Source organism: Rhopilema esculentum, chromosome 17, assembly GCF_057945365.1.
Source record: "Rhopilema esculentum isolate cy_ngs chromosome 17, ASM5794536v1, whole genome shotgun sequence".
NCBI classification, from domain to species: Eukaryota; Metazoa; Cnidaria; class Scyphozoa; order Rhizostomeae; family Rhizostomatidae; genus Rhopilema; species Rhopilema esculentum.
Window position 1 is genome coordinate 1,023,251 of NC_142831.1, and position 27,246 is coordinate 1,050,496.

General features: G+C 37.9%; 1 protein-coding gene across 2 annotated transcripts; it reads left to right on the forward strand.

The window, feature by feature from the left end:
- The first annotated feature begins 325 nt into the window (after positions 1-325).
- On the forward strand, positions 326-26,247 carry LOC135683946 (low-density lipoprotein receptor-related protein 4). Of its 2 annotated transcripts, none has more exons than XM_065199395.2 (14): positions 326-612; positions 9,941-10,072; positions 14,974-15,213; positions 15,647-15,898; positions 16,783-16,905; positions 17,631-17,756; positions 18,062-18,455; positions 18,916-19,316; positions 19,648-19,794; positions 20,167-20,301; positions 21,034-21,427; positions 23,990-24,390; positions 25,627-25,779; positions 25,940-26,078. In XM_065199395.2, exons 1-14 carry the CDS (start codon positions 564-566, stop codon positions 25,978-25,980), a joined length of 2,988 nt encoding a protein of 995 aa, XP_065055467.2. In that variant the 5' UTR covers positions 326-563; the 3' UTR covers positions 25,981-26,078. The 2 variants fall into 2 exon arrangements, with proteins under 2 accessions (XP_065055467.2, XP_065055548.2); XM_065199476.2 differs by lacking the exon at positions 25,940-26,078 and adding an exon at positions 26,079-26,247 and having other exon boundaries at positions 328-612.
- Positions 26,248-27,246: the final 999 nt, after the last annotated feature.

A 27,246-nucleotide genomic window follows, 5' to 3' on the forward strand; every position in this document is an offset into this window, starting at 1 on the left:
TATTCTGTAGTAATTTAAAACAATATTATATCTTTTTGACATTGATGTTAGGTTGTAATTGTTTTTGCTATTTAATGATAAGCGACCAAGAACAATAGAAAATTGAAAACTTGATTTTAATCAGAAAACTCGCAGTTTTAATTATCTTTTAAATATTGAGAGACTCTATTTTTCGCTGATACTCAGTTTTATTGTGTATCACATTTATACTTGCCATTTAATACATTATTTGCCATTTCACTGTGAATAAGCGCATCTACTAGCCTCCTCTGGAAAACAACCTCGATTTGCAACTAAGAATAGTTTATCGAAATCTGGCATAATTAACTACAACTTCAGCTTTATTCAGCATACGCACCTGATTTACATCTGTTCACACTAAACAAAAGCAAGAGGAGAAATCCGACTCCCTTGTAACTGCCGGATAAAAGAAGTGCCTTGCACCACAGCAGTCTGTGCTTGGACGGAAGTGGGTTCTTGCGAATCACTTGCTCGTATTAAAATTGTTTTCTTTGCATCCGCAACGAAAAGCGTTCCATACGCGTTTAAAGAGCTACCAGAGAATGCGACTAGCAGCATCCGTTGCATTGTTGCTCATTTCAGCAATAGTCAGTAAGTAGCTATATGTTTCACTGTTCGTTTTTACTATTGTTTCAGTTGCTTTAGACTCCACACTTTTCCCCCTGATCATTCATCAATTACATTCGGTTTCTATAACAAAAATTTTAAAAGCTGAGGCTGACCGCGGAGGTACTGTAATGGTTAAGTGTAATTTTGAAAAACGTTTGTTGATGTTCTTCAATGTTGGCATGCCCTGTCAAAAATCGAACCCAACAAAGGAAATAAGTTGGCAAGGTTTTTGCAAATGGGGCCTGAGGACTCCCCTTGAGCACAATAATTCACCCTAATTTACACTGCTTACACTCATAATTGAAGAACAAATTAAGAACAATCCAACCTCAAATTTTCGGAAAAATTAAGAGCAGCCGGCCTGAACTTCAATTTACTGATTCTTATAAAAAAGAGTTCAGTTTTCGAAATCGAGATTATAGCCCGAATAATATTAAAGTCTCAGGGACGCCGGAGCATATTTTGGAATGAGAGGCTAGATGAGTTGGCAAACTCCTGTGCGTAGATCTTTGATGCCACAACACGCGTAGTTCTTTGATACTTCAGCAAAAAACAGTGGGGGTTACAACCCACCCAGCCCCCACGGCTCCGCCGTTCTAGGGTACAGGCCCGTTGGAACCGGGGCACTAGGGCTGGAGCCCCCAATAATTGTCAAACTGTGATATATTTCCTTGATAACAGTGTACTGAGTAAGAAATAATACAATGGGCAGCGCCACCCCCCCCCCCCTCCAATATGAATTTTGTTCCGACGCTACTGGGATATGAAATCGACACATGGGCTACGTACGTAAATAAAAATGTTCGGCCCGTATAAATCTATGGGTACTGAGCGAGGGCAAAGCAATGATGTGAATGAACCTCACTGGGCTCAACGGAAACAAGGGAGTAAACATAACTCAACGGGCAGTCCCCCGATATGATCTCGTTTCGAAGACTTCGTTTACACTGAGAAGAACGTGTTATACTTGAGGTTGAACGACAGTGTTAAGTATAACATGAAATTGCGTGAGTTCTTACTACTTTAACAAATACCAATAAAATTCAGGGCTTTAACTTACGACCTTGCTTCTGAATCTTTACTTTAGCGGCGGCAGGAGAACGTCAGAGAGAGAAACGGCGACTGGTCTTTATCTTTATCTTCATCAGCGTCAAACTAGCGTCTAAATTACAACTTCTCTAAATCTCTAAACTAAAAGCTCAAATTTATATAAGATTAAACAATAGATGGTGCAATAAATCTAAACATCCAATAAAAGTTCCAGCAAAGCAAACGTCCAATAGGAAAAGGGGTTCTTGTTATTATTTGTCCAATCATAAGGTTTTTCTTCGAGTTGCACTTCGTGGTGCAATCCCTGACGGCCAAAATATACCATGACGTAACTTGTTTTGAGTTGCATGTCGTGGTGCAATCTCTCGTAATCTCGTCGTCTAATGACGTAATGTTAACTATACAACACGACTCCCCCCTTTCGAAGCAAGCCTCCTGGCTTGACCAATGACAAAACTATACACCGCGTATAACTTGAGGGGTAAAGGTATCCTCAGGGCGCGTAATCTGCGGCTCCGTCGATGAATCAGTGTCTGAAACTTGCTGAGCGATACGGCGAGTGTTCTCCTGCGGAGGAGCTGCTTGCAATGGAATGAAGCTGTCCGGTGGTAAGTCTGCGTCTTGTAAATCAAGAGACGAAGAGTCATCGACAGGTGGTTCAATCGGTCGGTCGGCCGGGTCGTGGTATGGCTTTAGTCGATTTGCATGAACCGGAACAGAAACAGGGCGATTATCCAAGGTCCGAAGTTTGAAATGAACCGGAGATAGCTTTGCTACGATGCGATAAGGACCGTGATAGTTATGCTGTAATTTCTTCGACAGACCTTTGCGTTTCTTCGGTGTATAGACCCAAACGCGCGAACCGACATCGTATAGAACAGGAGTCGCTTTGAGATCGTAGTAGGCTTTCATCTTTTGCTGCGCGAGTTGCGTGTTAGACTTAATGATAGACTGCGCATTCTCTAAATTTTGAACAATTTCAGCACGCAGTTTGGCAACTGACGACGACAACTTAGAATCCGGTAAAATCAACGCAGCATCAATCGGCAAGCGTGGCTCGCGTCCATACAATAGATAAAAAGGCGATTCTCCTGTCGTGGCATTAGGAGAAACACGATAAGCGAACAGGACCATCGGAATATGTTTGTCCCAATCTTTTTGGTTAGAGCTGACGTACATAGAAAGACCCTCGGCCAAAGTTGCATTAAAACGCTCGACAAGACCATCTGTCTGTGGATGGTAGGCCGTGGTGAGCTGACGCCGAGTGTTCATAAGTTTGCACACTTCTTTCACAATTGACGCTAGAAAGTTAGGCCCGCGATCAGAAAGTAGGGCGCGAGGAGCACCATGACGAGCAAGAATTTCATCAACGAGGATGTGCGCGATCCGGGAGGCTTCAGTAGACGGCAAGGCAAATGCTTCCGGCCAACGAGTATAATAATCGGAAAAAACGATAATGTAACGATTTCCATCATGAGTTTCTGGAAATGGACCGAGAATATCCATAGCCACTCTGTCAAAGGCTCCTTCCACTGGAATAGGTAACAATGGCGCCCTACGGTGTCCACGTGGTATCTTCTTCATCGCACAATCAACACAAGAATTACACCAATGTTCGATATCCTTGAACATATTAGGCCAATAATAACGTGCACGTATTTTGTCATAGGTTTTTGTGATACCAAGGTGACTGGCGGTGCAATGATCATGGCAAGCAACTAAAACTTCATGGCGTAATGAAGCTGGAATGACAACTTGTACACACAATTGTTGAACTCGACGTTTACCTGGACTCCAAAGATGACAAAGAATTCCATGCTCATTTAAGAAGAAAGAATCGATGGACAGGAGCAAGGAGCGCGCTTGTTTATCGTTGGAAGGCACTTCATTTGATTCAAGATAATTAATAATATCTATGAGATTTGAATCCTCGCGCTGAAGTTTGTATAAAGTTTCAGGCGGTGGGCATGGATGATCTATGACAGCCAGTGGAACGGAAATGTCAGCAACAGAAGCGAGATGTTCAGACGATAAAGAGGTAACGGGCGTTGAGTATGGGCGGCGGGAAAGAGCATCCGCGTTACCATTTGAGGAACCAGAACGATGAATTATCTGAAAATCATACTGTTGTAGCTGCAACGCCCATCGAGCAAGTCTACCTGTAGGATCCTTTACTTTCATCAACCACGACAGACTACCATGATCAGTGTGAACGAAAAACGATTGTCCGGTAAGGTACGGTTGATAACGCTTTATACCATCTACTACCGCTAATGCCTCCCGTTCCGTCGTACTATACTTCTTCTCCGCGTCACTTAGTTCGCGGCCACCATAGGCTAACACAACTTCCTTACCATCGACAACTTGGCCAAGTATAAAGCCAATAGCGTACTGACTGGCATCCGTATACAGATGAAATGGCAAATCAAAATTTGGATATGCGAGAATAGGAGGCGAGCATAGGCGAGATTTGAGCTCTGCAAAGGCGATTTCACAATCGGAACTCCACGAGAAACGTACGTTCTTTCTAGTCAAATGATTTAGCGGCGAAGCTATGTTCGCAAAATCCTTCACGAAACGACGATAATAATTACACAATCCCAGAAAACTGCGAACTTCCTTAACGGTTTTCGGCGTTGGAAACGAACGAACAGGGTCCAGTTTGTAAGGATCTGGCGCAATACCCTTAGAAGATACAACGAATCCAAGATAATTAACTGAATCTCGAGCAAAGTAGCACTTGGAAGGCTTCAGTTTAAGATTAGCAGCGCGAAAACGATCAAATACTAGTTTCAATCTAGAAAGATGCTCAGCGAAAGAAGACGAGAAAATGATGACGTCATCGATATATACAAGGCAGACCTTCCATTCGAGGCCGTGAAGTACACGAGACATGAGTCGTTGAAACTGCGGAGGAGCATTCGTCAACCCAAAGCTAAGGACATTAAATTGGTACAACCCAGCATGAGAAATGAAGGCTGTTTTCTCTTTCGATTCTGGGTGCATCGCCACTTGATGGTAACCTGACTGCAGGTCCAAAGTAGAAAAATATTTCGAGCCAGCAAGCGAGTCTAAAGCGTCATCTATTCGTGGCAGAGGGTAACTGTCCTTATGGGTTACCGCATTTAATTTTCGATAATCGATACAAAAGCGTGTACTACCATCTTTCTTCTTCACTAGGACGACTGGTGAGCTCCAAGGGCTCGACGAAACTTCAATTATACCTTGGTCAAGCATATCATTGATGTGGTTTTCGATAGAAACCTTCTGAGAGTGAGAAGCACGATATGGTTGCTGTTTGATGGGCGAAGCATTGCCCGTGTCGATTTTATGTTCAATGATAGATGTGTGGCCTAAATCGAGGCTAGAGGTTGCGAAAATATCAGCGTATTCCGCTAGAAGGATTTCCAATTGTCTGTTTTCTGCAGGAGATAGAACTTGACTAGGCAAACAATTGAATTTCTTAGAGTTAGCCTCTGGAATGGTAGCTGCGGAGGAGTCGGCGATAGACACAGAAGGATTTGATTCAAGTGGAGTGATTTTATTGTAATCAGAAATTTCTTCAAATTCACCAATAGTGGTACCTTTATGGATGACAACTGAATCAGAAGATGGATTTAGCAAGCGGAGAGTGACTCTACCATCAGCATCTGGTTGACAAAGTGTAGAAGCACACAATAAATGATAACGGTCAGAGAGCTTAGTAGAACCTTCGATCAGTCCTACGACAGTCTCCGAGGGAAATGACGTCAGAATGGCGGGAATAATAACTTCGCTGCTACCGTCAATAACAAAGGTCTTAGCTGATCGAACATCAGAAATAACCGGAGGAGAATTACCGGTAGCGAATGTAACAGTATTATTTTCTGAGAAAGTTACTTTTTCATTCCCAACATCTATCACTGCGCGATATCTTTGTAAAAAGTCCCTCCCAAGAACGATATTGTAAGCCAAGTTGGGCACGATTACTGCATTACATTCATAGTCAATGTTTCCAAACTTAACTGAAAATTCAATGGCACCGACTACCGACACTATGTCACCATTCGCAGTTTTAATACTATCAATTACATTGCTTTGGGTAATCCCGTGCTTGGTGCGCAAAACATCGCGATAAAATTGTTCGTTAACTACACAAACAGCGGCACCGGTATCTACAAGTACTTTGAAAGGCTGCTTCAGAATAGTTCCCCATATCAATACATTAGAAGATGTGGCAGCGTTACCGAATGTCTCAGCATTTACGCAGGGAACTGAGGGCTGTTTTTCATCGGATTTACTGGCAGCTTTCAAACCCGTCGGGTGACTAGAATCCCTTTTTAATGAAATCGGAAAGTTTTCTTGTTGTTGAAGTAACCCGTTTTCTTTTTTCCTTCGTCCAAATGAGGGGTCTTCTCTAGCTAGATTCAATGATGGGTGGGCCTTTACTGCCCCCATTGTAAAGGCCCGGTGCGGTTTAAAGGCTCCCGGTTTTGGAAAGAAACAGATGAACCATTTTGGTTGCCACGAAAACCTCCCCTACGTGCAGACTGAAATTGTTGTTGTTGGCGTTGGCCAAATCTGCAGTACCTAGCAACGTGTCCCACTCGCTGACAATTGTTGCAAATGGGCTGCCCATCAGTAGTGCGGAGATTCCTCCCACGCGCACCTCGACGTTGGCTATCCTCCCAGTTGTTATTCCCGTTCAAATTATTGAACCCGGTTTGAATGGCTGCAATCACTTCCTCTTTTAGATTTTGAGGATCATTACGACCGAACCTATTGTCATTTTGCGGCATGCACGGGTCGAAATCAAAATTTTGAAATACATCATGCGGTCCTGCATGTGATGTCGACAATGCTTGTATTGGCTGTGTTTTCTTTTGCGAGGCCAATGAAAGGAGTAAATTAACTTGACCTTCGAGTTCTTTAATGCGACGGTCTTGCACTGTTTGGGCCGAAAATGTGAGAGGCAGTGTTTTGCCAACAGAATCTTTCAAGCGGGCCAAATTTTCTGCCTCTGCGAATGTTTTGGGCTGACTCAAAATGACGTGGGTTTTAAGATCGTCAGTCAGGCCATTTATAAATATGTTCATTATATCCTTGTCTGGCAAGGCGAGGCGTTGACATTTCTTAATAATATCCTCGGTATAAACAGCGAGATGCTCCCCAAGCCCCTGTTTTCGGGAGTAGAGTTCTTGCCTGAAGAGAAATTCTAAATTTTGTGCTCCAAAACGATCCCTTAAGGCAGTGCAAAGGTTGGCAAAACTACCAGTGCCTTCATCTGGTAATGTTTGGTACCAGGCTAACGCGGGGCCTTCTAAAAGCAAAGTTAGTGCACCAAGTTTCTTGGCATTCGACCAATTATAAAATTTTGAAAAACGTTCAAATTTTCCAAGCCATTCATTTACGTCTTCAGAGGGAAGACCGCTAAAAGAGCGAGGTTTGAATAAACTGGACTGGGAATTCCCCTCGATAGCAGCTTGAACTGCCGTCAACTGAGTTTGCAGTTCTTGAACCGTTGCTTCCACTTCCATTGTTTACGAAAATACTTTTATGCGAATACGTCAGAATCCCGAAATAAAATGTTTACATACGTCTGATGCAAGAGTTAATCCAATTAGAACAACAACAGCTAACGGCACGTGAGTAAATACTACGATACAAAGGAGTGCTTCGACTGACTGGACTGTTCTCGAAACTTGTAAAATGCGGCAAAATGCACTCCAAATAAAAATGAACAAAATAACACTTGCAACAAATAAAGTCAATTCTCTATCTTCGACAATTCCTCACACGGGGCACCAGATGTTATACTTGAGGTTGAACGACAGTGTTAAGTATAACATGAAATTGCGTGAGTTCTTACTACTTTAACAAATACCAATAAAATTCAGGGCTTTAACTTACGACCTTGCTTCTGAATCTTTACTTTAGCGGCGGCAGGAGAACGTCAGAGAGAGAAACGGCGACTGGTCTTTATCTTTATCTTCATCAGCGTCAAACTAGCGTCTAAATTACAACTTCTCTAAATCTCTAAACTAAAAGCTCAAATTTATATAAGATTAAACAATAGATGGTGCAATAAATCTAAACATCCAATAAAAGTTCCAGCAAAGCAAACGTCCAATAGGAAAAGGGGTTCTTGTTATTATTTGTCCAATCATAAGGTTTTTCTTCGAGTTGCACTTCGTGGTGCAATCCCTGACGGCCAAAATATACCATGACGTAACTTGTTTTGAGTTGCATGTCGTGGTGCAATCTCTCGTAATCTCGTCGTCTAATGACGTAATGTTAACTATACAACAAACGGAAACTACGTGTATAAAAAGGCATAGAGACACTTCCTTCGTAACCCAGATGCTTCATCGTTCTTCTGTGATTACTGCCCCAGATTCTATCTATCGCTTGTGTGATCAAGAAAATGTGGAGTCGTAAAGTCAACGTCCGCTAACAATTGGCATGGCTACAAAGACAAAGTTACAAAGACAATCCATCCTTTTAGGTATACGGTGAACGTTTCTGACACAATAATTTATCTTCTCTCTCTAAAAGCCAAACTGTTGACGGCATCGGATTAAACTATATATCATTCGATTCAGAAGAGTTTTGTGATTCCAACCATATCAATATAATTAGCAAATATTGTCAAATGATACTTTCCAGGGAGATCTATTGCCTAAATGGGTGTACCACTTTCAAGAACTATTTTGTACCCTTGCATTTGAGGTATCAAAATCTGATTTATATCAGCAGAAAGCACAGATCCTTAGCTAGTGTGTGTTTGGCTATAAAAGACGGACCAGAGCAAGCACAACAATTTTGAGACACATTTTGCTTACCTTACCCGCCATCTGTCCAGGCCGTGTGCAAATTGTAAAGCCATTCGATTGGTTCCTTGGGTACACAATGGCTTTTTTGTACCTGTATGTAGAAGAATTTTTTGTCCGGAGAAAACGGAATTTTATTGATCCGGGTCAAGTCATTTCTGTTATCAATGTGTTAAACATGGTATCAATGTGTGCCTTGAAAGTTTGGCTACTAGGATGTGAAAAAATCGTAAAATGGATGTTTTCATCTAGAAAACGTTTACCGTAACCTTAAAAGGTATGGGTTATAAGAAAGTATGGGTTATTGTGGCGATAAACGCTCTCATTGGTTAAATTCAGACTGTTCTGTTTGACTACTGTTTGTTTTGGCATTTTTTCCTAAATATCAGGGTTATTTGCTCCTGGTATCAACTTAAACGAATTCTTGTTGATATTGCGATTCTTCGTCGAGGTACGTATATTCGCTATTTTGATGACGTCATTGAAACTTTTTATTTTTGAAAAGCTTAATAAAGAATTTTAACTTTGTTAAAAATTTAAAAATTTTTGCTTAAACGAGGAAATCAATTGGCTTCTAGATGATCTGTGATTGAATTCTTTATTCAATGCAATTTTTAAAAATTGCAATGATCTTTGACATAATAGCTTCATTTCTAAATGTGGAAAATTGGTGTCTCAAAAAGGGTTTGGCACCAAAACCCAATCCTTTTTTTCACCCTTCCCATCTTTAAACTTGTTGGGCTTCTGGTAGAAACCCTTTCTATTTTCTTCACCCTTCCCATCAAATGGCATTGATGCACAATAATGTAATGCTTCCAACCATAGCAAATCAATTGATAAATATTGTAAAATGATACTTTCCAGGCAAATGTATTGCTTAAAAGAGTGTACCACCTTCAAAAGACATTTTGTACCCTTGCGTTTCAGGTAAAAAAATCTTACTTAAGTTGTACTAGAGGTACTTTACTGTCCAAGTAAAAGGGGAACCAATATGTCCATGTCTGAAGATTAATAAAAACTGTTAATTACAACAAAGATTAATAAAACTGTATACCAGTAGCAGCAATAACAAATTATCACAATCTACGTCACGGTGTCACGTGATTCATTTCCCGCCATAATTTGAAAAGGGTTTTTAAGTAGGAAAATGAAATCAGAAAGGAAAAATATTTCAACGACACTCTCATACAGCATTTTACTTTAAGTTAAAAGAAGAAAAAAATTTGGCGCCAAAAGCGTGTCCTTTAAAGAAAGACGGGAAACGCAGGAACATTGGATCATGGCATAGAACCTCTTCCCTTTAAGCTCCTTGCTATCTAAAGAACCGCTTCCCTTTAGGCTCCTTGCTATCTAAAGAACCGCTTCCTTTCAAGTCTGTTGCTAAAATCAGAAGGTGAACAGGAAAAGTTTGATAATCAAAATGCTCGTAAACTCTACTTCAACAATTTCAGAAGTTCGTCAGACATCATCTACGGTATGTGGAAAAGACGAATTTCAATGCAACACCGGAGAATGTATTCAAAGTTTATGGAGATGTGATAGAGAAAAGGACTGCTCTGATGGCTCTGATGAGAAAGGTTGTGGTAAGTTCAACCTAATTCTAAACCTCAGTGTTTGAATCTTTGCTACTTAATTCGCACAATCTTTTTTTCGCTCCTGCATTAGGTCGAGCAGTATGGCAAGCAAATTTTATGGCGTTTTCACGTTGTCACAGTAACCAATAGGGGTCCATTGAAATCCTTTAACGAAAGGGGCACCGAAAAAATTCTGGACAGAAGTGAATTTCATAATATCATTATTTAACTAGAAAAAAATGCCTGAAGACATGAAAATTATCATATGGCTTAAATGAGCATATCCACAATAGTCTAAAAATTAAGTCCATTTTACAACTTAAAGAAAATACGTGAAACAAAAATGATATTATAGCTACAGTCAAATTAAATAAGTGAAAAAAGTTTTAATTCTGTGACTCATTCGCTTTCTTCATCAAGAATGTGTGAACATCAGCGCAAAACATGTTGAAATTAGTCTGTTGTTTGATATAACTAGGAAGAGCGTTGTAGCTACTTGCAACGGCATCTTGAAAAGGACTTGGAATCATTAAAGGTCGTACACGGATCTCACTACTGCTACGCAATGCTCTATTACAAGTTTGGATCTCAAGTTTATTGATCAATTTCTTTTTAGCTGACTAAAAGATGTCACGCTATAGCTTCAAGTTCCCAAACAGAAAACAACGAGAGTGCACAGTTATAAGTTATTCAAACAATCTTTTGGTGGTACAAAACTTGTAAATAGCTTTGAAAAAAGCAAACATTTAGTAAACTAAAGCTTTTCGTCTGACACTCTTCAGAGTTTAAAACGTCAGAACATAGATCGAAAACTCTACGCTAAGAAATATATATACCCAGTTGTGGATCGAAATAGGCCAATCAGAAACACGAGCACATGACTGTAAAGGTTGACCAATCAGTGCCGCTTGCCTATTCGAATGTTACCAATGGAGTCCTAAGGTGAAAACGAACTCCTTTTGTCTACACAGTAGCGGTTTTTTCGTGCTTATGTAGATAGATTCTAAAACTGCTAGGTGGAACGACGATCGGGCTTTACCAATAATCCGAAACATGTCGCCATTATAGTTTTTTGCACAAACTGGGTTTTCTAGCAAATGCTGCCCGATAGCAGAATCGCAGGTCTTATTAGTAATATATATTGTAATATACACAACTGGGTATATATATTTCTTAGCGTAGAGTTTTCGATCTATGTTCTGACGTTTTAAACTCTGAAGAGTGTCAGACGAAAAGCTTTAGTTTACTAAATGTTTGCTTCTTTCAAAGCTATTTATAAGTTATTGTAGTCAAATCAACGAATCTAAAATTTTTGAAAAAATCCATCAATAACTTTGCCATTTTGCTTCAGTTTGATTAATTGAACATCATGTTCCTTGATCACAATAGTTGAAACGTTTTCCACGTAATTCGACGCAGTTTTCAACTTTTAGACCTTCTGTTCATGTCTTGATGGTAGAAACTATTTCTAAATGGGGTATCCGTTAACCCTTGGCCCAAGGCCAAAACAGTTATGAACGCAGCCCCGGTCTTTCATGGAAGAGACGTTAAACTTAAGAGTAAGGGGGGATCTGCAATCCTTCAAACTTAAGTGACTTTAGAGTAAAAAGTCTCTCTTCTCAATTTCCTTGCATCTTTCCATACAATATTACTTCATCACTATCTTTAAAAGTCCTTCCGGGCTTATTTCTGCTATGAGACTATTCAGATTATAAGTTTGATATACACCACGTTGCAGTTATAACGAAACCTTGCAACTGTAGAGAAAATAAGTCCAATCTGTCTGGGTTGTCACAAACAGTAATTTCAGCATCTCGACTTAACCTTTGATACCTCTTGCTTGAAAAGAGATGAACAACGAGGGCAGTAACTCACTGATGGACAGAGACATCTTTCTGATATAGAAAAGAATTATTCATACACTACAGAAATGGGGCCTGGATTGATTGTAGAACTTACAGCAATGTCTATTAAATGCACGGCGATGCATGCATGACTAAACATTGGGAATCTCAGGCCTCCGATTGGGAATCAATTTTTTTAGCTGACTGAGTATTTGGTAGAAACGACATTGAAAGAAGTAAAATATGTACGTTGTCACGTTAGGAAATCATACTTTGTCTCTATGAGGGCTGTAAACACAGCAACAAAGCACAGTACTGTGATGCCATGCACAAGGCCAAAAGACAGAGGAATACTGACATGATACAGGTAAAGTGCGATGATTTGACCAAACATAAAGCCAAAATGGCCAAAAGCGTCTGATAAGCCGCATCCAAACGTTCTAGACGATGTAGGAATGAGTTCTGCTCTGTAAACTAACAAAACATTATTAAGCGTCGAAGAACCAAGAACTGTGAAAGCTAGTGCCATAAGCAGCGGCCAGCCACGCAGAGGCCAGTAAAATGGTACAAGGCAAACAGCAAGGTAAACAACCAAAATCTTCAAAGTAAGCTTTCTTGTTACATTGTTCAAAAACCAATAAAGCGTGAAAACGGACAATAAAACAGCTGTTTCCACAGACCAACGGTATTTGTACGTTAGATTTTGAAAACATTTTCCACATCCCAAAACATCAGAATTTTCACCAAACTGCATTGATCCATAACGCATTGTTCCAGAGACAACATCTCCGTAAAACTTCAAAAGTGAAAGCAAAGCTATTCTTTCTGCTAATTCTCTCCTTGAAAGTTTGCATTCAGATTCAAGTTTTCTCTTTTCCCCTTCTTCTTGGTATTCAGCTTCGGCACAGGCTTCTTCCAATGGAACATATCCTTTTTCACACCCGTTCATTTCAGCTATCCTTTCTAGAGACTTTTCGGCTTCTTCACGTTTTCCTGCAGCTGAAAGATATCTGGGGGATTCTGGCAAGTAAAAGACTAGAAATGTTGACAACGCAATTGGTATTGTTTCTGCAAAAGTATCAAACCATCTCCAGTTTAGATACTTTAATGTAACGCCAGCAACTACAATCCCATATCCACATCCAAGGCAAAACGCGAGTTCAAACAGTGACATAAACTTACGTCCAGATAGTGGCAAAATTTCCATTGTATATGTAAAAATAATTAAAGTGCTTGAGGACACAAGACCGATAAATCCGCGAATTGTGGACAACAATAAGACACTTGACGACAACGAATAAAGTAAGGCCAAATACGAATTCGCAACAGAAGCCAGAATCAAAATCTTACGTCGACCATATATATCTGACAATTTACCAAGCAAAATCGATCCTATAATCTTCGTAAAGGCTTCTGGTAGAACAATCCATGCTGCGTTAATGTAACTAAGGCTCCAATGGCATCGAAGATACGGCTCCAAAATTGCGACAAGACTTGTTGTGGATGAATACGAAAAGTATCTCAGGCACAAAATCGCTAGAGCAACAATTTGGAATTTTCCAAAACCAATCCTTTCTAGTTTCAAACTTATGTCGACTTGCTTGTTTTCCATAGCCCTCTAAAGACTCTGATATACGTGTACACTGTTCAGTGAAACATTTATGACTTTCTGCTTTCAAGTCCCTCCGTCTCCAGGATGTTCAAGTATATTTCACAATTGTCGAGTGATACAACAGAAAATAATTTAATACATATCGAAAACACCAGATCATGTGAAACTAAGCGGTAAAGATATTGTCAAGGAATACAAAGCTTCACCAGACCCACAAAGTATAATTATTTTTATCGCGTGAGAATAGTTAGGGCTCTTAGCATACAAACATAGCCCAATTGTGCAAAATGTGATGCCAGCTTGAAACTTGGTGGATATGGGCAGCTTGATACGCTGAGAAAGATAGGATTTGGACCCAACCTGACAAATGCCCCCTTTTCCTATTTTTAGATTGGGATAGTAGGTTCCAGGCCTCTAAGCAAGTTATTCTCACACTTTCTCTTAAATAGTAATAATAACATGAAATGTGGTAGATAAGGGCAGTTTAATACGCTGAGAAAGATAGATGTGGACCCAACCTGACAAATGCCCCTTTGTGCTATTTTTAGATTGGGATATTAGGTTCCAGGCCTCTAAGCAAGTTATTCTCACACTTTCTCTTAAAAAGTAATAATAACATGAAACTTGGGAGATAAGGGCAGTTTCATACGCTGAGAAAGATAGATGTGGACCTAACCTGACAAATGCCCCTTTGTGCTATTTTTAGATTGGGATAATAGGTTCTAGGCCTCTAAGCAAGTTATTCTCACACTTTCTCTTAAAAAGTAATAATAACATGAAACTTGGTAGATAAGGGCAGTTTCATACGCTGAGAAAGATAGATGTGGACCTAACCTGACAAATGCCCCTTTGTGCTATTTTTAGATTGGGATATTAGGTTCTAGGCCTCTAAGCAAGTTATTCTCACACTTTCTCTTAAAAAGTAATAATAACATGAAACTTGGTAGATAAGGGCAGTTTCATACGCTGAGAAAGATAGATGTGGACCTAACCTGACAAATGCTCCTTTGTGCTATTTTTAGATTGGGATAATAGGTTCTAGGCCTCTAAGCAAGTTATTCTCACACTTTCTCTTAAGTAGTAATACTAACATGAAATTTGTTAGGTAAGGGCAGTTTCATACGCTGAAAAAGGTGCTCGTTAATTCGGTATTTGCGTTTTTTTACAGATAAATAATTAATCATCATTATTATTTACATCTTTACTTACTCATTAGTTTACTTATTTCTTACTAAGTTACATTTTTCTCTATATTCGTACATTCTTCACTAACCAACTACGTACTTGCACTGGCAATCTGGCTTGTCAAATTACTAACTTTCTTTTATAAGTATCTAGTCTTTTGTTTGTTTTCTTTTGTCAACCAATAAAGTAATAAATGTCTCAGAGAAATTCGGCTTTTGTCAACCAATTAAATGTCTCAGAGAAATTTGGCTTCTTTGCTTCTTACGCAGAACGTGAAACTTGCAAAGCAAGCGAGTTTTCTTGCAAAAATGGGAGATGTATTCCAGAATCTTGGAAATGCGACAGAAGTAATGATTGTGGAGACAATTCGGACGAAGACCCTTGTGAAATGCCATCAAAGTGTAAAGATGGGCAGTGGAAATGCCTAAACTCTTCTTCTTGCATTCCTGTTTCCTGGAAATGCGATGGCAGGACTGATTGTTCGAATGGAACAGATGAATATAACTGTGGTACGCAAATGTTCCTTTGATTTGTTAAAGCTGACCATAGTCTATTGTTTATAACTCCGGATAGCAAAACAATCAAAGAAGAAGATATCTTTGACATTCTATTTGTGATAAAAATATACTATGCAACTGAAGAAGGCACTTCTTGTTTCATATACGCATATACATTCTCCATTTGGATAACAGCCTATAGCAAATCAGAAGATATTCGTCTTGGTGACCTCTGGTTTCTTTTTTCTTTGCTTTTATCATAAGTTTTATTGATGCGATGTTTATAGTTGCCTCTCACGGATCACATTTGAGAATTCTTGCTTCAGTGCTAGGTTTGTTTGTGCTGGTGCTGTATAAAATTTCTTTTAATAGCCACAACCTCTGCATTTAGGCCTTGTAAGATTTGCACTGAAGCTCTTGTATTGTTCTGTGCTCATACTCCTAGGCAAAACAACTTGTCCATTGAATAAATTCACTTGCAAAGACGGCACTTGCATACCAAAAAGATGGAGATGCGATGGAGATCCAGACTGCGGTGATAATTCAGATGAAGAATCATGCAAAGTATCAACAAAGGAAACAAAACAGTGTAATGACAACGAATGGAAATGCTTAAACTCTAGTGATTGCATTCATGTTTCCTGGAAATGCGATGGCAATGCTGATTGTCCATATGGAACAGATGAATCCGACTGCGGTGAACAATAATCTTTATTGCTCTTTGACACGATAATCATTTTGACCAAGTATACAAATTTTCATCAGGCATTTCACATATTTATGTATGGAAAGTAAAAACCTGTTAAAAAAGTTGTTTCAAATAACATAAATTAAGGTGTCAACCATCTATTTAAATGCACGGAGTCCATTAAGACAAAGTTTTTAGCAGAACTTTCTTGGCAGTTCCTTGCATACTACAATCTTTTGAAAACGTTGACATTTGTTCTCTAGAAGAATCAGGATAATGAGCCTAAAATGAAATAGGATACAGCAAGTGTACTATGCAAGACCTGAAAAAAAACCAAAGAATGAAAATTGTTTAACTAAACAGCTCAATTTTCAGAGGTTGATCATGGTATACTAATCGAAATGGACATCTTTAGGTGTAACTCGCTTTTAGTTGCGTACAAAATTTCTATGATCTAAGATAACTTCCATTTCTCTTTCTAAAATAATCCGCAGCACGCTTCCAACGCAGAAGGATCGAATTATCTAGTCTGCTTGCTCGTTTTGCATAAAAAAGAATCCATGTTTTTTTGTCTCTTTAGCTTTCAACACGCCTTACAACTTGTAAAGCTCTAAGAAGTGACTTGGTTTAAGCATGCAACCAGACAATCTTATAATTTATTTGTTTATTAGAAGGTTGTAACGAAGAATCGGCGTGCACGAATCAAATGTGCTTGTAATTGCAAGTTGAGGAACATGATTTTCATGTATAAACTAAACAAAGGTAATCAAATTCTGAATTCCATGAATGATAAATATCTTGCTCCCGTTATGAACCTGATGATTTCAAAATGACTTCAGTGTTTTGTTGATTCATAATATTTTGATTCACATCAAAACTTGTCTTGGTTTTAGCCGTCAATGAATGTCTTAAAGACAACGGTGGTTGCATGCACGAGTGTGTTGACCTCAAAACTGGATATAATTGTTCCTGTAAAGATGGCTTCCAACTCAGTTCGGATGGGCACAGTTGCGACAGTATGTGACATGCATTTATAGATTTGAAACCTTGTTTACTTTCATATAATTATGTTAAAAGAAAAGGCTCCTTTAGTGAATTTAAGTGCAGATGTAATCGAAAAACTGCTCCTTTAGTGAAGTTGACATGGATACATTTTTTCCGTTGCAATTTCTCACGTTATCCACTTTCGAATATATCAAAGCTATGTTAGACTCTGACAAGAGAAGAGATCATAATCAGGGAAAAAGTACTGAATAAATCCCTTTCTGTAAATAAGGATGGTAGTGCATCTTCGCCATTGGATAAATGACTCTGCTTAATTCTTTATTCGTTTCATCTGTTTCTGTATACAGAGTATCTTTTCGTATTTCAAACAGCTTTTTGTCACACAAATATATCGTTTTATGGCAGAAATGATGAGTTTAAAATAATCTTTAAAGCACTAAAAACGCTATTTCAAAGTGGTTTAATATTTTTCACATTGAGGTATCTAATGAAGAATGAGTATAAAATTGTTGAGCTTTTCCATTTCTAGAGATAAGCTGTATGTCCTTGAAATCTAGCAAGAAAACAAGAGACAAAATAGAAGTAAAACCCGCATAATGACATGTCTTACTCAAGGTTTAATTATTAATTCAGTGCTTTTTATTCATCAGTACTCTGATGTCCCTAATTGGTATTGTCAGTCGTTGTCGTCTATATTTCCGAATCTGCTCTATAAACAGTCTATTTTCTTATCCAGACATTGGTGAATGTGCAAAATATGGTACATGCCATCAAGTCTGCATCCAGAGGGGTGCGAGTCATGAATGCTCTTGTGCCAACGGCTATGAGTTGGAAGAAGATGGAAAAAGCTGCAAGGCAAATGGTTTGTTACTACAAATGTTTATGGTTCTATGATGAGATTTTTTGTGTCCGCAAGTAATCATTTTGATTATAACTATTCACTAGTTTGCATAAGAAAATTAATGAAGAAACTTTCTTCGTGAAGAGAAAAGGAAACTTGTACTTCTCAAGAAGAAGTTCGTATTTTCCTTCTGTTTTTCTTTTTTATAGTCCTTCAGTTGCATTACCTTCCTTTCTTTTATCCTTTAACATCCAGCAAGGTAATTTCTACTCAATTTTTGTAGTTATACACATTGACAATACAAAGCCGCTTTTTCTCTCTTTTAGGTACATTTGTTCCAAGATTGATCATTTCTAGCAGATACGACATAAGGAATGCTGAAATGAACGGCAAAGACAAGCGACTTGTTGTTAGTGGTTTGAGGGGTGGTTCTGGCCTAGATATTGACGTTGCAAGTGGCTACATCTATTGGTCTGAACTGATAGGGGAAACTATCAGTCGAGCTCGCATTGATGGCAAAGGTGGATTTGAAGTAGTATTGAAAGGCATAGGTGACCCACAAGGTCTAGCTATAGACTGGATCGGAAGAAAAATATACTGGACGGATGAAAAAGTGAAGATTGTTGCAGTTTCTGAAATGCACGGTGGCAATAAAATGGATTTAGTAGCTTTAGCCAGTACAAGCGAACCAAGAGCTATTGCGTGTCATCCAATTAGTGGGTAAGTTTGACTGCAAAAATGATCGATTTTTCGAATGCAAAGAAAAACTTTTGAGTGCGTCTTCAGTTAAGGGGACAGTGTCCTGTCAGTATTGATGCTACCATCGATTGTGCTGTAGTAGTACAACTAGGATTTAAAGTCTAATGCCTAGCGCATACTAGCGCTGGCGACTGAATTAAATATCTGGCATGCTGGAAAGTTGTTTTTGTCGCTGGCGACAAAAGATTTCTGCTTGCCTTTCCCGCAGAAGAAGAGCATTTTGCAAAGCTATGAATATATTCATGTCCTGCTCACATGAAAAGCCTATGAAGGGCCTATTATATAAATATCGAGTTGGGAAACCACGGGTTTTGAACATTATTCTGGCCTTTATCTTCGACATTCACACTCACGCTCAGGTTCTGCTTCTGCATCCTGTTTTAGTTACCTTGAAATAACAAATTATGCATTCACATTGCAGTTATCTCTATTGGACTGACTGGGGAAAAGAAGCAGGCATCGAGCGCATCTCTATGGATGGTGAGCTTGCAACAAGGGAGAAAGTGATTTCAAAAGATATTGGTTGGCCAAACGGCCTGACACTTGATATTGCACAGAATAAAATGTATTGGGTGGATGCAAAATTAAAGAGGCTTGAGGTAGCAAACTTGGACGGCAGTGGAAGGAAGATAATTGGAAATTATATTGATTTTCCCTTCGCAATAGCACATTTTGAAAATTATCTTTATTGGAGTAATTGGAGGACAGAATCTGTGCATAAAGTGGACAAATTCAAATCTCCAGGATCATCTTCGCAAATTTTACGCACAGACGCTCAGCCAATGGTTGTCAAAGTGTATCATCCTTTAAAGCAACCTGCTGGTAAGGAGCAAGCAGAATCTCGACACTTTTTCAACGAATAGGAAACTACAGTTTTGATCGTATGATTCATTTTTGAAAGCATTGTTTAAAATCAAGGCAATATTCTACATTAAAATTTCACTAGTTTTTATACAAACCTCGTTACACATCTTTATGCATACATACTTGCGCAAACATGCATGGCGTGTCAAGCATACTTTTTTATGTTTTATGTTTTATGTTTTATGTTTTATGTTTTTTATGTTTTTTATGTTTTTTATGTTTTATATTTTTAAGTTAACGAAGGAAATTAGATTTTGACAGATAACATTTCGCCATTAAATTTCTGCAGGAAACATTCCGTGCGGGAAAAACAACGGTGGCTGCAGTCATTTGTGCTTGATTGCGAAGAAGCAAAATGGAACAGGCTTCTCTTGCAAATGCCCAAATGGATTTCATTTAAAGCCTAATGGGAAGACATGCAAAGTTGTTGCTCGTCGTAAGTATTATCACCAATCTTCATAATTCAAACAAACCACTAATCAATTGTCGTCCCTCATCATCAATCAACAATCATAAGCATTATCAGTAATAATCAATAACAATCAATTACCATCATCATCAATCAACAATCTATGAAAATTGTTCGTTCAGCCTTGTTCTGATGTATGATGTTAATGACGACTGTGATTGTTGACTCAGGATGACGGCAAGTGATTGCTATTGATTATGATTGTTGATTGACGATGATTAACAACACCTGATTAGTAACTGATAATGGTAATTGATTGTGATTTAATATGATGCTTGACTTTGCATAGCCTCAAATTTTTATCGAATAGAAACATTCTTCAACGTTCTGCATTTCTAGCCAAGCCTGCTGATACAAATGAATGCCTTGAAGACAACGGTGGCTGCATGCACGAGTGTGTTGACCTCAAAACTGGATATAATTGTTCCTGCAAAGATGGCTTCCAACTCAATTCGGATGGGCATAGTTGCGACAGTATGTGGCTTATGTTAAAAAAGATTTAAAATTTTGTGTATCTTGCACTTAGTAAAAGGAAAGGGGAGGGGGTGTTATTTAGTGTAGCTTACCCCCATTTGAACACAAACAAAGAAAACGGTACACATTAAAAACATACAGTAGCATTAGCAACATCACTAAGTGATAGTGCCCTGAGAAGACAAGTAGAACATGGCTACAAGCATTTATGTAATATTCACAAAGGATCTTGAAGTATCATCTCTTACTATACCATAGGAAATTCACATACTCGATTAAGCTTGTGCCAAATATCTGTTTACCGGATTTCAAAGATACAGTAGTCATGCTACTCTCGATTTAGTTTTGCAACATATGTTCTGTTTTTGAAGTTAGACATCCAAATCTCAAAAGGATAATCAATGAGGTTATGAGTGTTGTTCGTCGAAAATGAACAATAGTTATGAAAAAGAATCACGAAGAAGAGTTATGATGAAGAGATATGTTTGAAACGTCGTACTAAGTATTCATTTCTTGTACAAAGTCGTTTTTTTATTGTATCAAATCTTGCTCATATTTCAAAGGGGTATTAGTTAAACAACGATACAGTTTTATTGACAAGATTACGAATGATTTATAGACCTCGTAAAATCAATTTTATTCGATGTCGCAGAAATGAAAGTAGAAAACCACTAGCTTGGGTGTCCATCACATTCTCAACTGCTACCTGAATACATTTATCACCTTTTTCAGTTACAGTTGCCCCAAGGTTGATATTTTCAAACAGAAACGAAATAAAGAGTGCTGCAATCAAGGCCACAGACCACCGACGTGTTGCTGGTGGTTCGCAAGGTGCTGTTGGACTTGATTTAGACATAGGCAACAATTACGTCTATTGGTGTGATTTACAGCTTGGCACTATAAACAAAGCTCGCGTTGATCTTGACAACGAAACTGAGGTAATAGCTAGAGATTTAGGTAGCCCTTTAACCTTAACTATTGACTGGATCGGAAGAAAGATTTACTGGACCAACAATGGTGTCAAGAAAATTGGAGTATCTGAAATGGATGGTACCAGCAACATGGATTTGGTACATTTAACGGCCGGCAGCAAACCAAGAGCTATTGCCTGTGATCCTAAGAATGGGTAAGGTTATTGTGTTTAAATGTCGAGAATAGATACCTTTTCAACAGAAAACGTTGCTCTGATTTGGACTATTATGTTTATACGTTGTCTTCATTTTTCCTTTTTATCGAAGTTTATATATAGATTTCTTCCAAATGTATACGCATCAACATTCTAGATATCTGAGATGGATGATTCCGGCTGTAGGCCTGGGAACTGTCCCTCCATAAAATACCAGGGCTTACACAATTTCTATAAGAATAAATTCTTATAGCAGTGAGTCTAGAAATTGCTGAAATTTATAAACCAATGAAAGTGATAGCTAAAAATTCAGCGACAATTTGACTTGTTATCTGTCTGACTTTTTTGAGTAACGAGAAAAGAAAGACAAGAAATTTTAGGTGGAATCATCAAACTTTAAATTTCCTATAGTATTTCTTCAACTAAAAATGTAATTGACGGATGGCTTAATTCTTCTTTGAGTTAATGTCAACGAAAAGTGATTGTTCTACTTCAATTGCACTAGTGAATTTCGTCTTGGTGTTGAAAAAGCTAGACAAAAAAAAACAAAAATCCTCAGCTTTCAGGGTTCTGTTGTCGAGTGTTCTGTCATGCATCAAGCTCAAAAGCGCTAAAAAACATTAGGTTTCTTTCGTCATTTTTCGTCATATTTACATCACGCTTTCGCATTTGCTGTTTCCCCTCTCTTCCTTTGAAACAATTTTGAATCATTCGCATGACATGTGATTTTGAAACCAGGGTGGCTTGGGTGCACTTCCATCATTGTTTGTGGAACAGAAGACCTAATTTAAAATTGGATCGAGTATCGGCTTGAGCTGCTTGGGTGTTCCAAGTACTTTTCGCAAGTATTGCAGATATAAAAAAAGCTGGTTTGGAAATAAACTATGAAGTTGACGTCAAGTACGTTATTAAATGTGTCGTGTACTTTTATTTGGGATGATTGGGGTTTGGGACGCTGAACCTCTACCGCGGCAGACAACCAAGAAGAAGAAGTGCCTTTATTGGAAAGATGCTTTTGCTGATAATCATGAACTGGGTGTGCATAAACTCTCTTGCCAGAAAATTACCGCCGTTAAACCTCGCAACAAGTCGACAATATCAAAGTTTTTCAATTAGCGGCGAATGATTTGGTCATTAAAAACGGAAGCCATTTTGAAGAAGCCACTGTTACTGAGCAAACAACGTGTGAAAATATATTAAGAAAAGAACGCAAGGCAGCCAAGAATGAAAAGCTGTTTTCAAACTCTGCTGTTTTCAAAGCCAACGTGTTATGGAATTTGGACTCTAGTATAATAAAGTATTTTAATCTCTCGGTTATGTTGCGAAATGGACGCGTTATTAAAATTTATTATTCCGCTGACAGCGCTTGTGTATGTAGCAACGTGTTAGATTAGATTAGGTAGAGTTCGGAACGAAGGGTAGAGAACGGACGTGCGTAACAGCACGAGAGGAATACGGTCTTATCAGCATTAGGAAATACAGAACGAGGGCCTAGCCCTACATGAAAATAGGAATTATATTCTATCTTTATACATATTTGATATACAACGTGCTTCATGCGATACCAATCAGACCGTGTAGGATATTTGTACAGGAAAAAACAAACAAAAATTAAAAGTGTGCCGAACACTATTTTCACAAATCACTTTGGTCAATAGCAATACCTGCGGAAATGCACAAAAAGTGGTTCGTTGTTCCTTGGATAGACCCTTGTATTAGATGATCTCTTCCCAGGTCACGGCACCAATAACTTGTTTGAAACATTGCAAATAGTAACGTGGATTGCCCAGAATCTTGGATGGTCCCAATTGACCATCATTTTGTCAATGAATATACTAATATAATTTATGGTCATAAAAAAACTTAAGGCAATGCAAAGGCTTTTCCTAATAACCAATTGGGTTAGAAGTGCATGAAATATTAAAATAATTTTTGAGTTTTTTATGCTGTTGCTACGAACATTCCAAAATACAAAGTATCTTTGCCGCTGCCTTACCTGCCAACATGCGAAACTCAATAAGTATGAATTTGCCAGGCTGTAAAGTAGACAAAGAAGATCATATTGTTGTTGAACAGAATGAAGGACAACTGGAGAGGAGAGTTCAGAATGATTGAACGAAATGAAGATCATTCTATTGATTGTAAATTTTATGGTTGATAAATTAGAGCTTTGTACGAAAATGGCTAGTTTATCTGTAACAATTGAATATCTTTAAAAAATATTGTCTAAATATAACATAAAATATACAGACCATAGTGATGATTACACTGGTGTTGATGAGACTGACGATGTTCGAGTTACACTTTTGATTACACTCAAAGTAGAGTTATGTTTAGAAAATATTATAATCAATTTATATTCTTGTAAGTTATTCTTTTTGATATCATACTCGTCCTCTTTTGCTTGAACAGCAATGCCATTTTTATTTTTCTGTTCCCCTTTTTTTGTTTTCTTGATTTTTTTACCTGTAACAAGCAAACGATCGATTTCTGTGTGTTTATTAAGCTACTGTCTTTATTCACTAATATCTTCGAGTTATAGATAACATATTCACATTGCAGCTATCTCTATTGGACTGACTGGGGAAAAGAAGCAGGCATCGAGCGCATCTCTATGGATGGTGAGCTTGCAAGCAGGGAGAAAGTGATTTCAAAGGATATTGTTTGGCCAAACGGCCTGACACTTGATATTGCACAGAATAAAATGTATTGGGTGGATGCAAAATTTAAGAGGCTTGAGGTAGCAAATTTGGACGGCAGTGAGAGGAAGATTCTGACTAACAGCCTCAAATTCCCGTTCGCTCTAACTCATTTTGAGCAGGAGATCTTTTTTACAGACTGGCAGCAGAGGTCTGTTCAGGTTATCAGTAAGACCAAACCATCTCACAGTCTTTCCCAGTTGTTTCGCACTCGTTATACGCCAATGGACATAAAAGTGTATCATCCTTCTAGGCAGCCTTTTGGTAAGAAGCAACGTTTTCATAATAATCATGTCTCCTTTTTTGTCCTGTACGTATTGCTGCATTGAATTGGTTTTGTCTATCTTCTAAAGTAAGTCATCTTTAAAAGGCATACAGAATAATTGAATTTTATTCGATGCTACAAAATCTAGAAATAATATTATGAGCAGATATTTTGAGTTGCTTGTCGCTTTTTCGTTCATTTTAAATACATCTTGGTATTTTATTCATACTTTGTTGTATTATGTTACATTTGCCTAGCAACCCTCCTCTTTTGCAATAGTGATACTGGTTCTGCCTTAACTGTCGTTGTTTAAGGTCTCCAAGAAAGGACAGTAATGTTAGTTTATACGTTTCCTTATAAGGGGTCATGGTTTTTGTCCAAATTACGTTCTTGTGCATCTACAGTTATTTACAACAGTTATTGGAATCAAATGGTATAATGAGCATTTTGCCATGATATTAATTATTTTTCAAGAAAATAGCTCCATTCTGTGTCCTGATCCAACCCCAGGAAAGATGAAGTTCGGCGTATATGGTAGCAATAGCTCAGGTTGTGACAAAAACTGTCATGCTCTTCAAAAATCTGGTCTGAGTATCGCTCTATTGGGAATTAACTAATTCTCTTGAAGGGGGTGTGACACGAGAATCAGTCCACAGCAGCTAATATTATTTGAGCAAGTTCTTTAAATAAGAAGTTTCTTGGTAACATGGATATTTAACAAACGAATATCTTCTATATTGACCACCAGTCCGGGTTTTTTTAGATCTAGCTATTTGCGTTTTTAGCAAAAATTTGATATTTACAAATGAATGGAAAATTTAGGAGGGGAAGGAGGTGTGTTACCTATTAATTAAATGATTAGTCATTATCACATAGGGACATGGAATGAACCTTTTTACTCTCTTACTCTCATTTTATCATAACATGCCAGTTGTTATTGTATTTAACTATAATGAAAGTATGAACTCTGATATTAATGATTTATCTAAACAGGTTGGCTCGATAAGTTGAAATACAGAAGTTGCTTTCAAGAGAATCTTTAGAGTCTTTGCTCTAAAGATTGCCAGATTCAAAATTTCACTGTCATATGAAGATATGCGATTAGAAACTTTTACATTGAAATCAGAAATGTTAAATTAATCCATAAAATGCTCATTTTAGAATCTTTCAGTTAAACAAATTAATGGAAATGACTTATGATCCAACATGAGTAATTTGCGATCGAACTATTGCAGGAAACAATCCGTGCGGGAATAACAACGGTGGCTGCAGTCATTTGTGCTTGATTGCCAAAATGCAAAATGGCACAGGATTCTCTTGCAAATGCCCAAATGGATTTCATATAACGCCAAATGGGAAGACATGCAAAGTTATTGCTGCAGCTCGTCGTAAGTATTTTCGCCACCTCAATCATAATAACCATCCTCAGTCATAAAAACTCCTTCAGCAATCATTAATCAAGTATCGTCAATTAGCATCAATCATCCTAATTACGAATATTTATCAAAATTTTGGATTTTTATCTTCTATTGGAATATCCATTTATAGTTGCCATGCAGACCAGAGCATTCGAGAGTCAAAGAAAATAAGAACAAGAGAGGGAAAGGAAGAGACTGGTCTCGAAACAGCCTCAATAGTTCCTTTACTGAATAAGTATTTTAAATGACTATTCCACTTTCTGTTTTAGAGTCTGGATAAATTTTCAAGAAAAGAGACGAGCTGTTTATTTTCACAACTCTAACTCTTTATAACATAATCGGAAGAAGTAGTAGAACAGACTATTTTCTCAAATATTTACTTAAATCAAAGTTATAATTACAAAATATTGTTTTTTAGATCAGTTATTTTCCAAAATATCCATGATATTTTATCTCATTTTACCTCTGAAATTATTTAGTACTGTTAACAGGGCCGTAAATCGGTCATGTCAGCGAATTGGGGGTCAGCAGAGGGTGTGCAGGGGGTCATGGCACCACCCAGCCTTTCATGGTAGCCTTTATTGACACAGTTGAGGGGCAAACGACTTTAAAACAATATTAATGATTTTTAAATACATTAAGATTCTTTCAGCTTTATAGAAGGTGTTTTCAGATATTCCTTAGTATATTTTTAACTTTCTTTTAATTGGGTAAAAAAGGTTCTTTTTAATAGGAGCTACTTTATTACCCTGGGAACCAGACTCACTATACAAAATTTATATATGTGAGTCTAGTACCCAGGGTACCACTTTATAAGAAATCTACATACAAATGACTATGAACGTTAAAGAACGTATACTGCTAAAGAAAAAGTCTCTAAGGAGCTTTCAATTTGGAGTATTTTAATGACTGCAAAAAATCAAGAATTAGAACGCCAGTTCGCATCTCACAGAAAGTGTGCTGTAGATAAATCAAGTGCTCTATTGAGTTAGTTTTCGGCTTTGATGTCTTTGTTTGTAACACATTTTTATAAAGAATATTGTTTTAAAGAATACTTGGTGTTAGAATCCTCCAATTTTTAACAACACTATAAGAATATTGCTCAGCCTCAAATCGTATAATTCTTTCAAATTTTTAGCAGCTGCCTGTTTGTCAATGTTCATAACAAAGAGTCGCAATACTGAAATCTATCGTTTTTGTTCAAAACGTTTTTTTCTTTTTGAGAGTGAGCAATGTCCTCCTGAAACCTTATCAGAGTTGGAAGAATAAGAATAATTTAAGAATATGAATGTAGACATTGTCCCTCTCTCTATTAGTTTTACGTTTATTAATTTTCTTTCTCGCCTTCTTTTTTTTGCCTTGTTTTCGAGCTACAGTAAAAAGCAAAATTCAATTTTTATGATTTTCTCTGAGTCTATGATATTTTTATGGCACAAA

Bases quoted from the DNA above. Each gene is read 5' to 3' on its own strand.
- LOC135683946 (XM_065199395.2), top strand. From the start codon at position 564: ATGCGACTAGCAGCATCCGTTGCATTGTTGCTCATTTCAGCAATAGTC. The intron at 10,073-14,973 runs GTAAGTTCAACC...CTTCTTACGCAG, and splicing joins CTCTGATGAGAAAGGTTGTG to AACGTGAAACTTGCAAAGCA. The intron at 19,317-19,647 runs GTAAGGAGCAAG...AAATTTCTGCAG, and splicing joins TCCTTTAAAGCAACCTGCTG to GAAACATTCCGTGCGGGAAA.